The sequence below is a fragment of the Athene cunicularia genome (assembly GCF_003259725.1).
Source record: "Athene cunicularia isolate RWA chromosome 2 unlocalized genomic scaffold, athCun1 chr2_part1, whole genome shotgun sequence".
NCBI classification, from domain to species: Eukaryota; Metazoa; Chordata; class Aves; order Strigiformes; family Strigidae; genus Athene; species Athene cunicularia.
Genome location: NW_020799095.1, coordinates 63,028,855 through 63,042,665, shown reverse-complemented (window position 1 = coordinate 63,042,665; position 13,811 = coordinate 63,028,855). Strand labels below are relative to the sequence as shown.

The 13,811-nt window shown below is 36.3% G+C and overlaps 1 protein-coding gene across 1 annotated transcript in view; it reads left to right on the top strand.

The window, feature by feature from the left end:
• Positions 1-13,811, top strand: part of EXOC2 (exocyst complex component 2) — a 116,815-nt gene that overhangs the window by 43,299 nt on the left and 59,705 nt on the right. The window contains exons 11-12 of the mRNA XM_026842710.1: positions 8,610-8,735; positions 12,910-13,034. Coding sequence (XP_026698511.1) covers positions 8,610-8,735; positions 12,910-13,034 — 251 coding nt within the window. The remainder of the gene's footprint in view (positions 1-8,609; positions 8,736-12,909; positions 13,035-13,811) is intronic.

Genomic DNA, 13,811 nt, shown 5'->3' with positions numbered 1-13,811 from the left:
ATATACTTTTCTACATCTTCTTTAGGTTCGTTATCTTTGTCTCATGATTGTCCTCTTGTTAAGAACTGTATTTTCAAGACTTTCCTAAACGTAGTTGAAGAGTGGAGTGAGCTAACATACATGCTGAGGTGGTTGAAGGTGCTATCAGAAAATTGTGTATTAGAGATGTACTTAAATACATGTTTATTTTGGTTTTATAGCTAAGTATGTATCTTTTATCCCAGTGTGAATCCTTCACACTCAGTAGTACTATCACATGAATTTTTTATTTAAAAAAAAAAAAAAAAAGCCTCTGTGCTTGGATATTACTAGAGATTAACTGCATTTTATAGAAATACTTTGCAGTTGTAAACATGTCCTAGAACTGTAAAGTGCCATAGCATAGTACAATCTCTGATGCAGCCTGAGAGAATAAACTGTGGCAAGTTTACAGGGCTGTAATGGTCTTGGTGTTCTTCCCTGGAATTTGCTTCAAGGGTTAGCAGAAGTCTTACGTGTTTCAAATACTGTTTTCAGTTAATCCAATTTGTGTTAATATTATTTCCAAAGACTGAAAGGTATATCAAGCTGTGTTAAACTTAGATAATTTGACAGTGTGACTTAAAGGCTGACAATTACCAACAGCAAATTATTCAATTGGATGTTTCCTTTGATTTTTATAGACAGTTATTAATCATAAAAGATGCAGTAATCTGATCATTAGTTAACAGGTTGCATTTATTTCAATGGGTACAAGCAGGATGGGGAATTTTCTCAAGTCCTGTGTATGAAGTACTTTTATAGCAGCATTTTGGTGCATATTTCCCTTGAAGAGTATCTCTGTATGTGCATTAGCATACTGTTTCCCCTCAGTCTGAACAATCCTGTTGGTTTGCTGATTAGTCTTGAATTATGTAGATTAATGTTCATTGCACACTCAAATATAACCGCTATTACCTATCATTGCCTTTAGCCCATTTCTCTCTTGCTCTCTATAGCCATAGCAGACCTTCCTCATTTGTGAGTTAAAAAAAAAAATGCAGTCAGATGATGCTCATATTATGAGAAACTGTTGGAATCCATGCCCACATGTTTTAAGGAGTGAGTGAATATGCATATATGACAGTAGATCAGAATTTCTTCTGCTCTGAAGTACTCCGAAGTATGATCATCCAGGACAAAGAGATCCAACAACATAGCCAGAGTCATAATGGAAGCATGAGGCAGTAAGGGGATGCCCAAATCACAAAGCTCCCATGCTCGAGTCCTTACATGAAGCTGTTGTCTTGCTTCTCTGATGGTCAGATTCTTCAATTAAAGGTGTAACTGTAGATATGGGACTGATGTGCAACTGGCTGGAGATCTAGCTCTGCTGACATAGTAATGCTTGTAAATATATGGATTTATTAGCTTTTTATGTTTTCTATTTAATATATCTGCATTACTAATGGAATAGACAGTTGCACTTTTTTATTGCTTTTGAAACTTTTTTTTTATGGTTATAAAGTTTATTTCCTGAAGCACTGATGGATTCCTTTTATAAATCTGATTGCATCCCACTATTGCTGCCTCCTGGAAGGACCTGAAGTAGGTAAAGCGAGTTTGTTGCTGTTAGAATGTAGGTATGTTAGAGGGAGGTGCATGATACTGAATAGACAGGAAAAGTAGCTTTTTTTAAGGCTGTGAATATAAAGGTTAATGTGGAAGAGCACTGTGCTCACTCAAGTTGGTATTTCTTAAATCTCTAGCAGGAGATAGTAAAATGATAAACTGAATTGTGCTGCTATTTTATGCCTTGTGTTTGCTGAAGTCTGAATTGCTGCTTCTGAACTTTGAACTTAGGATTTGAAGAAGTCTGGGGACTTTCAAACCTGGTACCTGGATAGTGAATGGTTTCCTTCACTTAAAATTTTACATATTTGTAATTTTTAACTTTACTTGGCTGTTCCCTTATTATAAAGGACATAATTGTAGTTTTTCACTATGGCTTATGCTTCTCATACTTCTTGCAGTACAGGAAACATGGGAGATATCGTGACGTAAAATTACATGAAAATAATGTAAATAAATGAGGTTTAGTTTGAAATTTGCCTGGGGCATTGGGCAGATAGCCAAAATGAGTTAAGCAACAGGATTCTTAACATGAGTATCAGGGAAAGAAGCTATGGAGGTTAAGACTGTTTTCTGTGTAACCAATGGTTATTTGCTTAGACTTTAATAGTGACTTAGTAGGTTTCATGATCCTTTAAGCTAAAATGGATAGGGACTCTAATCCAGTTATCGTCAAACTGACTGAAAAAGTCTTAATTTCTTAACAGGTCTTTCTGAGATATTATCTAACATTACTGCAAATAATCTGTCTGTTAATACCCTTTACAAACTAAAACTGCAAATGGGAACACTAACACAGTTTGTAGTGTGAACTTTCTGTTGCCCTTTGCATTGCAAAATATATAATATACAACCTATTAAAGTTGGGGACAGCTCTCAAAACGGGAGTATCCTAGTTCAGTCACTGCAATTTTTATTGTAGTTCTTATTGATACAAAAAACCTGTAATTTTTGCAGCACTGAGTATGATACACAGCTCTCCATATATTGTCAAAAACTGGCACAGAAAAACCCTGTAACAGCAGCTGTATGTAGTGTGAAGGAGAGAGATGGATGCTTAGACCACATTGCTCTTTCTTCTGTGTAACACTAAGATTCTATTCACCTTGCAATGAATGATCCATCTTTGTTAGATCAGACAGGCCAGCAAGGCTTGTGTCAAAAGGGCCTTTTCAATTTGTTATCCTAGCAGCTGGTTCTCTTCCATTGACTTTGCTTACTGTACATCTGGAAGATTTCTTGCAGCTGGGAGCCATTTCATGTCTAAACCACATCCCCTGTCCATAGCAGAAATACCCTTTTGACAGCAGATGTCAAGCAAACCCCTAATGGGTTATTAATAAAAAAAAAAAAAAAGAAAATTAATCAGTACAGAATTTGACACTGGATTTGTTTTCTCTTTTACCACCTGTATCTGTAACTTCGTTGCTACTTAGAATTTTTAGTAGAATCTGACATGTTCATGCAGGAGGTATTCTTATTTATATAATACTTTATATAATGAATATTTAAAGTACTATAAAGACAGGTAGTTTAAAATCAAAATTGAAAAGATTAGTACTACTGAAAATAACATGACACTCTTCTGTGGCCAGAATTTTACCTTGGTGTCTGCTCTAGTCTTTTAAGTCCTTATTTGGGCAATTAAATTAAAGCAGGTTGTTTTTCAAAGTTGCTGAAGATCTTAATGTCCACTGGTGCATTTTACTAGTGCTAGTAAAATGATGTCATTTTTATTTATGTGCTGAAAGTGAGGTGTTTGGCTCTTGCTTCAGTATTTTTTTGGCTTGCAGGACTGACAGTAAGGCTTGCCCCTAGGCTGTGAAATACTTAGAACACCACTAGAAATAATCAGCCCAATTACCCTTTTTGTGGTGAGCTGAAAAATAGTTTCAGTATAAATAAATTTAGTATAATGAAGACTAGACTTAAGATTTAAAAGAGCATTCATTTTTAAATGTATTCCAAAAACATTTTTTCCATAAACTACAGCAAATTTAATCTTGTACACTTATTTCTCTGCTAGAAATACCACCCATTTACTTCTTGATAATTTAAAAATTTCAGATTCCTAATAAATGTAAGGTTAGAAAGCAAAAGTACCCAAGAAAAAGAATAAAATTCAGTCATTCATCTGTTAAGCAGGTTAATTTTTTGGTAATTTCTCCTGCTCTTCTATTTTCTTGCCTAGACAAACTGAAAATCTCAATGCGGTGTCCTTGAAAGGAATCTTATACTGGTTGTGTCAGTGCGGGCTCCAGGCACTGTGTGTTTGGTCAACAAGCAACAGTGGGTGGTCAGGCTGTAGCACAGGACAAGGGCCCGCTGTGCACAGGAAAAAATGTTCAAAGGTGTTTAAGGGTGGTAAGGAAGTCTGCCGCCCTTCAGAGAGTCCAGAGGCTATAGATCAGCCTTCCCTTGCTATTGTAGCCTGTGAGAAAAATCTCTGTAAGATACATAATGGATGAAAGAATACAGTAACTGTATTCACCTGGTTGCACATCTGTAGGGTCTTTTTTTTTTCATTTAATCTTGCTCATATATGTGCTGCATATGAGCAAGTCTGTGTAATGACTGATTGACTTACCAGAGAAAATGGCACTGAAAATTTACTCAGATTGAGGTTGGTCGCTTGTTACAATTTTCTTTGTCACTGCAAAAAGTACTGGCACTGTATTATGCCCTGATCAACCAGCAGCTTTTGTAAAAATCTTTAGCTGAATGTCACATAAGTGATGCACCGGGCTGACAGAATTGAAGAGTGGCTGAGGCAGGGTTACGGAAGGGAGGCAAGATGCATGACTGTCACAGGAGACCTCTGCCTGTCAGACTGAGGGCAGGGGGGGGAAAGCAAAGTTATGAAGTGATAGTGCAAAACAATTTTTACACTCAGTATGGAAATAGCTGTGAATTAAGTGAAGCTGCTTTTAAAGATTTAAATCACTGACTGGTTTGCAGATCGTGGAAAATCTATTTTAGACAGACTTTGTTAGTTGGTTTTTTTTATTGAGGATGCAACGTGCTGCATACAGGTAATGTTTCAAAAATGTGGTCAAGGTATGTACATGAGCCATAGGTACTGTAGGCACATAAGTACCCTTTAGCAACTCTGGTACTGATCAACTTAGAGAAAACCTGCACTTAGGAGTTTATAGATTTATTGATTTGTAGAAAGTGAAAGCACAAATGAATGAAATTACCTCCAAAAGCATTGCACTTTTTGTTTTCAGGTCCTTATTTTGGTGAGATCTTAACTACACTAGAACACAAGAGGTCTGAACAAAACCATTGAACTTATTTGGATTTCACATTATCTGAATGTTTTTGTTTCATTCTACATACTTTTAAAATATCTGCACAAAAAGTTGAAACCCAGTAAAATCTTTTTTTTAAAAAAATTAGAACGATGTTAAGATCCTTAAAACTTTTTCTTTCATCTTCTTACGATTTTACAGTTGCAAATGTATAAGGCTTTAATTACACTTCTGGTTTGTCATGACTGTTTGTAGAAGAGGAGAATGTAGTACATTTACTTTTCCTGTGTTTCCTTGGTTAAATATACACTTGGCACTGGAGTCACTGACAGATATGCTCCATGTAGATGCTGTATATTGGAAAAAAAAAAAATGTAACTTCAAAGATGCAGTATTTTTTTATTTTTTTTTAATCAAGATCTGCCAGGAATGTATTGTTCATGCTGTTTATACAACATCTTAAAATCTGTTAGCACAGTAAAAAGTTAATTTCTTGAAACTTTAGGTTGTTACTATCATGTATTCAGGATCTAGAAATGTAGAAATAGTACAAATTGAATAACGAATGGCCAGTAAATTATTATTATTTGGGTAGTTTATTTAGGTTTATAAAAATTGTCTACAGTCCATACTAATATTCATTCTATTACATTATGTTGCTAAATTTAAGCTACTGGCTCCAGAGAGGAAACGAGTTGGGATGGGAAAAATTGTTTTTAAGTTAACTCTCACTTTTTTTTGCAAGATTTATACATTAGTATGCAGTCTTCAAGCGCTATCTTCTGGTTGGGTGAAAGCAAAATCAGCTTTGCTAATGTAGTCCAGATGCTTATTAGTCCTGAGGGTATATATGCTGTTGTAGTTCCCTGCTGCTGTTATACTTGCTTGTAATGCTAGACAACCAATTAAGAAATTAGTTCATGTTAAACTTTCTTTTCCTGGTACGGCTGCAAACTGATGATGTGGTTTTTCTGGTGGAACAAGAGAGTATTCTTCACATGTTTTCTGTTACTGGTGAATATATAAACCATTTGGGCAGCGTGGGGTTAGTGTATCAGCAGTAATACAGAATTTTCAGATTTTCAGCTACCTCAGGCAAATGGTTTTAATTGAACTAATTCACATTAAGATGGTTTGGTAAGTGTGTCTGTTTTTCTTAATTCTGAGCCTTAATTGGCACTGTCATTTTTAGAAACTGTGTTTACAAGAAATACCTCATATTAACAAGGTGTTTGAAGGGTGAGAGCCTAAATTCTATGCAAAGACATCAAAGAGGGTCGTTCTGGCATATCATGTATTTTTCTAATTCTAGTTTTCATGAAGATAGCATTGCTGCACTTCTGGGATTTTGTTTTGTTTTCTTTTGTAGTATATGTTTTAACTAGCAATGCCTCTGACAATTCTGATTTGTCCTTGGCATACTTTTTTTTTTCCACCCAAATAAAATGCAGATGTGTAGAATCTTAAAGTCAGATTCTTACAGAATCACAAGATCCATGTGAGGCACTTCATATTTCTCAGAATCTTGTATACAATTTTCTTTTATTCTGAATAGAATCTCTAAGATGTCAAATGCATGTTTTTTTTAATCTGGAGAGGAAGGAAATTTTTTTGTTTGTTTACTTCATTCTGCAGGCTTGCTGGAATGTTTTTGCAGAAGTTAATGTTGTAAATTTATAACAATTAAGATATGTTTTAGAAGTCATAAGTGTTTAAATCATGGATGCAGAAGTTGTGTGACCTTAAACAGATCTCCGTTACATGAGCAATTACATAGTATGTGTCCATAATTAACTATTGCACTGGCAGCATACACCTATTTTTAAAGTGTCTGATAGCTTTAGTTTCTTTCATTGCTATTCTGTATTTTCAGTTCATTCAGACAGGAATGTCCCCAAATTCTTTTTCAAACTCATGGTAGAACTTCTCTGTGGTGATAATGGATATACTTAAATCACTGTAGCAGAGTCCATATTGCTAAAAACTCATCAATTTTAAAAGTATCATAAAGATGAGTTGTTTTTAATAAGTGATGTAGGATTTAAATAGTCAGCAGAATAGTACAGGCTAAAGATAGCACAGCTGGGTTCACGAAGTCAGTTAAATGTAATGTGTCTATTATGATTGTGAACTACATAGCAGATGAATCTGTTTACTTAGATGGTTTATAATGTGAACAGTAATAAGATGAATGGAGGAACTGACAGTTAACTTGATAGTGACAATGCCTTGGTGAGACCATGGTGAAAGGCCACAGGAAATCTCTTTAAGAGCCATTAAAGTATTATGGGAGGAAGAATTTATTTCAAAAGGAACTAAAACCCAATACTGTCACCTATTGGAAGTTTGCGATAAGTTTCACAATAGTTAATATTGCTTTAAGTCCCAGCTGTTGAAGTAAAGTGGCTAGGTATATCTTTCCTGCCATACTGGTCTGACAGCAGCATAAATTCAGAATAAATATTCTTCAAATTCTTTTTACTTTGTGTTACTCTTGAATCTGATTATTGCAATGTTGCAGCTGGTGCCCTTACTATGTGGCCTTCCTGTTATTTTAAGGGAATGTAGGTATTAATGGAAGGATCAAGCAATATAAACTCAAACGCTGAGATTCTCACTATAAAATTCAGCATAAATTATCAGGAGATGTCTCATCTTGATATAAGGAAGAAATTTTTTTACAGTGAAAGCAATCAAATCACTGGAGCAACCTCCCCAGGAATGTGGTGGAGTCCCCATTGCTGGAGGTTTTCGAGACTCAGCTGGACAGGGTGCTAGATAATCTCACATAGGCTCCCTTTCCGCTGAAAGGCTGGACCAGAGGATCTTCTGAGGTCCCTTCCAACCTGGGCTGTTTTATAGTTCTGTGAATTGTGATTAATTTAAGTTTAGCTGTTATAGCTCAGTTGGCCAATACTGAAGTAATTTTTGGTGGTTACCTTCAGAAATGTATCTCTGTGGTGAAATGCATAAAACAGCAATTTAGACTTTAAGAAAAATATTGGTAGTGTTACAGTACATTAGAAAATAGTCATGGTCTGCCCATTATGATGTGGTTGTTTTCCAAAATGTACATTAGATCAGATTAGATCATTGCCTAGGACTTGCTAATAGTGACCTACATATGGACAGGCACACAAAGAGAAAAAAAAAAACCCAAACAAACAAAAAACAACAGTAACTGTTTCACTGGGAACTATTTCATGTGTTTGTGGACATTTATAGTGTGGGGTGTTTTACAGACATGCACAAACATAACAGTACCATTAGTTAATCTGCTTCATGATGAATGATTTCTTTCCACCTGAACTCTGCACAGGTCAAACAGCTAAGTAGTTGAGTACTCTGGCCTTAACTGCTTCAGCTGGAGACACAAGAAACTGTTGCTGTTGAAAATTATATTTAGACATACACCAGAAAAAAGCGTGTGCCATGTCACCAATGGCATAAATACAAATTTATGCATAGCTTTCAAGCAACTAATTGTAGGGTATTCATTAAAGTGAAAACAGAGAAACATACAGACCAAAGAATGATATTTCCCACATGGTACTTGTGGTTTTGGCTTTACTACAGGAGTGGTGTTATTAAATAGCATAGATGTAGATGAACAGTCTAAATAAGCAAGATTAAGAATGTTTTTGCTAGATAACTTTTGTCTTGTATCACTTCAGAATTAAATTAGAATGCCACATGCAGCACGCAGTTTCGTTATCAGTTGGTGTGCAAAATCATTATAACTTTTTTCTTCCCCCCTCTCCCTAGGCAATGCATTGCTCCACAGCCCCATGTTAGACCTGGACAGTGATGTGCGTCCATCACCAATTGGCCATCTCAGTCAAACTGCTTCATTAAAAAGGGGTGGCAGCTTTCAGTCTGGCCGTGATGACGGTAGGCATGTTTTATTTGGAAAAACAAAGCTACAGTTCCCTATGTCCAGCCTGTGGTGTAGTCAAAAAAAACCCAAACAGAAACCCACATTCTGTGTGTTTGTTTTGGTTTGTTACCAAATAAAATTCTTTCTTCTCATGTGTTACCATTGCTTACTAAAGGGGTCCTCTGTGTTTTTTGCAAGCAAAGAGCAGTTCATGACTGAAATCTGCTTCTTAAAATGTAGTCAAGGTAAAAATAGTCTTTTTTTTCTACAAAACCAGAATATTATTTTTTTCTGGCATACATAACCACCTACTGCCTACCACCTTTTGCTGCTCTTACACTGTTTGTGTGCGTTTGCTAAGATAGCTCTCCTTACATTTGCTCCTTCTCTGACTTCACATATCCTGTCCTTGTTCTCTAATTCTGTAAACACAGAAAGGGAAACAAAAGTGTGTGACTAAACTTGAGCATTGCATCCACAACCAGCTGAGCCCTTGTGTGTCATGTGTCTTCAACACCCTTGTCCAAACAGCTTCATTTCAGGTGTCTTTCAATGGTGACATCATAGGAGACAGAAACATGTTTTTCACAGGATAAATAATTTCTTAGCAAAGTACTTTTTTGTAGAAAACCAGTTTTTATGGAGAACTTTCTGGCTTTGATCTGCTTTGATGTTACTCTTGTCCTAGTTCTGTGGACTTCCTTGAAAAAAAACATCTATAAATACCTGACGGGGGTGTTTTTTTTGAGCAAGAAGAGCAGTGAAGGGAATCTTTCAAGAACGTAGAATGAAGAATAATGACAACTATACATTCTTGTGCTGCCATAGTGTATTATCACGTGCAATACAATTAAATTGCATCACTGTTTGAGGTTGAATGTTTATATTTCAGGATATAAATTACACAGATTCTTCAAAATGTACATGTATGCCAAGTAATTACATTACTGTATTACTGTTACCCTTGTCCTTTCTCACCCCAAAGCATCCACCAATACACATGTGACACTTGTAGTAAGCTACATCCAAAATCCAGTTTATTTTTAACTTGTTTGAATTCTTTAGCATGTGTGTCTGCTTAAATAGTTGCATCTATGGAAGGCAGTTTCAGTTCAACCAGCTATCATTGCTTTCAGAGTCTCAGTTATGGATCCATAACCTTTTACAAACTGAAAAACTTTAAGTCTCAGCAAGATTTTCAGATACTGTATCCATCAGTTTAAACCAAGATTCAAAGGAAAACTTGAAGGATCGAGGTGACATAATACCTTAGGTGCCCGTTCCACCAGTAAGACCCTAGAGTTAGAATGAGTTGCCTCTGAGTTCTGTTCGTTGGTACTTAAGTGTGCAGTGGGCAGGTGCACCTAGGAACAGTTGAAAGCTGTGCCATCCTTGCTCTTCTCTGCGTGGAGTACCAAAGCAAACCACCATTTATGGTACCTGGACAGGAGCTGCCATCCCAAACATGACATGATGTGCTCTGTTTTGATGTTGCTTATGCATCCTTTTGGTTTTTAAGCAAACTTAAGGAATGGTATCTCTGGGCGCTTTTGGTGGTTTGTTGTGGGTTTTTTCCCCAGGATGATTGGCAATGATTGTTCATGAGATTGTTTGAACAAATACTTTGAATTTGAAACTGCATCATTCAAATATCATTCAGCTCTTGCTTAAGGATATGTTCATGAGGATAGGTAAACAATAGCTCTAGTTTCATGTTTAGGATGTTATAGCACAGATTATAATAGAATAAATAGATGTACAAGGTTTAATTCTTGCCGGGATGAGAGAGCACGTGTCTGTTGCCCCTCCCCCACCTGCGCCGGTTGGGCTGGAAGTTAAACACAGACCCCGGCTAAAATAACAAGAAATTTAATACAACAGAGTGATAGAACAATCTGAATAACAACAGTATCAATGGTAACAACAATAAACAGCAATAACAGTAAACAAGACAAAAGATATACAGAGAAATACCACTAAATGATCAAGGAGCAAACCCGCCGTGTATGGCAAAAACCAACACCAGAAGCGAAAGTGAAAAGGCTCCGCCCCTGGACCTGACGTCAGCATGGTATGAATAACCTGGCTGGAGATCCCTTTCCCCTCTCTCTCTGCTGGGGAAAACTTTACTCTATCCTGGCTGAACCAGGACAATAGAATAAAAGCAAATTTCTGCTTTAATGTGGATTGGCTCTTTCTCTAGCAGCAAAGTCAAAATAGCCTGAATTTATGACCAGAATGTCCTTTTGATATGATGTGCAGTAGCTTATTCTAATAAATATCTGCTGTCTGCAGGCTTGGGACTAAGCCTGAAGTATGCTTCCTGTAGGGGAAAAGAATTTCATACATGTAGTAAATCTTGCCAGTATGTTTCCAGTTAGGAACAGACACCCCTGGTTATGTATGACCTTGGGTTGGTGCTGGAGCTTTTGTCAAAGATTAAATGGTTTTTCAAAGGAACTGGAATCTTTTGGTTAGAACTTGGGGTTGGTTGGCATTAGAGAGTCTCTGTTGCTATAGCATTGTTGGCTACAGCTTCCTGGCATAGTCACAACTTTTGTTAATAAGAGGAGTTTTTCTGCTACTGGATCTAGTCCAGTTCTCTGACAATCATAAACCAACACTAAGCAAAAGTAGTGCTCTAACATCCTATCTGTGTCAACACTGAGTTTGCTACCTGAGCTTTGAAGTTTTTATGCCTCCTAAACATGCATGGCTATCAGCAGAATTGTGCTTCAGTTATGTCAGTGTCTCTCTCTAAATTTTGGGCTTCCATTGTGGTTTTTTGGATTTTCAAATACTAATCCAGAATCGCTAAACTTTTTGGACATGAGAAAAAATAATATTTTGGGTAGTGCAGATGATTATTCATCCGCTAAATAAATGAATCAGTATTTGACCTGCATCTCAATGAATGAGTGCTGCTGAAGGCATGCTGTTTTTCAAGGAGGTTCAAGACTGGATACCAACACAGTAAAATAGTGAGGCTCTGGTGAAGCCTACTAGTTACCTAATAAGCTATTAGGCAGCTATTTTTGCCTAACTGGATAATACCATGTTTTTACTTTTATCATTTATAAAAGAACATTTTATACAGTAAAAAGCCTCACACCAACAAACATGGACCTGGTTTTGTTTTGGGTTGTGGTTTATTAGATGTTTTGTTGTTTGGGGTTTTTTTTCCCCAAATCTGTGATTTCTTTTTCCAAGTGTTCTAAAGTGGACTCTAGTTCTTGAGGTGAAATGTAAGTCTGTTGTCAGTGTTGTAACAATGCCCTGTTTTGTTAAAACATCATAATCGAGAAAGTTTCAATGGAGGAAGCAGATGGTTATAGAGAAGTATTTAATAAAGTTTTCCTTATTTTCTATGTTAATTAGTACTTTCTCTTGCCCCTGTTCATCTTTCTCTTTACCTCCCCAACAACCTCCCTTTGCCCCATTTGATAAGGAATGGAGAAAAGTTATCTGTTGCCAAAATTTAAGCTATTTTCCTGATGTGTTTTGATAGCCAGTGTACCAGGAGTAGGTTTGTGAAGTGCGAGATGCTGCAGTGTTGTATGTTATGATTGTGTTCTTCATCCAGGAATCTCATGAAATAATTACTGATATTTTATTTAGAGTTTTAACAACGTTTGAATCTTATCTGAAAAACAAGGAAGATTTTACCAACTAATTGGAAATGAGAGGTTGGCAATTTGCCCCAGACCACAATGGAAAATTAATTTATGAGCTGGAAATAAAGCAGATCTTCTAGATTCCATTGTTTGCCTTAATCGCTAGCCACCCTAGCAGCCTTGTTTCATCAGCATCACCACTTCATCATTTGTTTCTAAATGTCTTGATTGCTTTTGTGTTACCTTTGAGTGGTTTGAAGACAGAAGACTGTCTGAATGGATTGTTAGGTGGATTGTGTTAGATACCCAACAAAGGGGCCTATTCTCTATATACTATTACAGTGCTAGCACATTATAAGCATATGAGAAGAAAAAGGTTGTATGTGTACCAATTGTGTACACACATATAGACTGCACTTTAAACTTCTTCATTCCTGCATGAAAGGTTTTATATATACTGTGTAGTCACTTGTGTAATCACTTGTGTAATGCAAAGCAACAGCAAGCTAGTAGTACTTTTTATTACTTCAATAGTTTTTAATTTTGCTTTTTCTGTTCCCTCTTCCCCTTTTAGCTTGGCGGTATAAAGCTCCTCAGCAAGTTGTATTTGTTGAAAAGCTGACAAAACTTGTTGTAAGTCAGCTGCCCAACTTCTGGAAGCTCTGGATTTCTTATGTGAATGGAAGTTTGTTTAGTGAGGTATGGATTATTCTATATAAATGGCTTTTAAGAAACAAATCTCCATAATAATTATGTTTGAAGAAATTCATATTTCACTGGCAGAAGTGATGACTTGTTTAAATCAGGGAGATTTATAAAAGGATACACAGACTCTTACACATTTGAGAGATGCTACCCTGACTAGTGAGGTGTGTTGCAATACTAACTTACAGAAGTAAGATTTTTCTTTTTAAAAGAGGAAAAGCATACAGTGGAACTACTTAGAATTCTGCCAGTGGTGTATTTTTGCGTGTTCCAGATGTTGGAGTCAATATCTGTGTAGTTTCACCTCTTACTCATAGCTGGCCAGCCGCCCTTCATTGGCGACCTGAAGAAATAGCAAATTTCATAAAGGACAAAGTAATACAGAAAATAATATGTTTCCGTTGTTTGGAACAAGAGTACTCATTTCTTGAGCTTTAAGTATTTGGAATTGAGGATATGCTCAGGACCAGTACTGCAAAACGACCAAGGCCCAGAGTGGTATATATAGGGAGTCTAGTCTGGAAGTGCAGTCAGTTGCAATCATCTGTGCTTCTAGACCTCTTGCTCAGATGATCTGGTTTTTGTGAATTATGTAAATATGATCTTGATAATCCAAGAAGCAGGGGGAAAAAAAGTAATGATTCATGACATGTGCCATTTTTATATGCACATTATTAACAGATTTTGAAAGGATACATTTAATAATTAATTTGAAATGGGTAGTATACAGTTTACCATCATAATTGTTACCAGATAAATAAAATAGCTGGG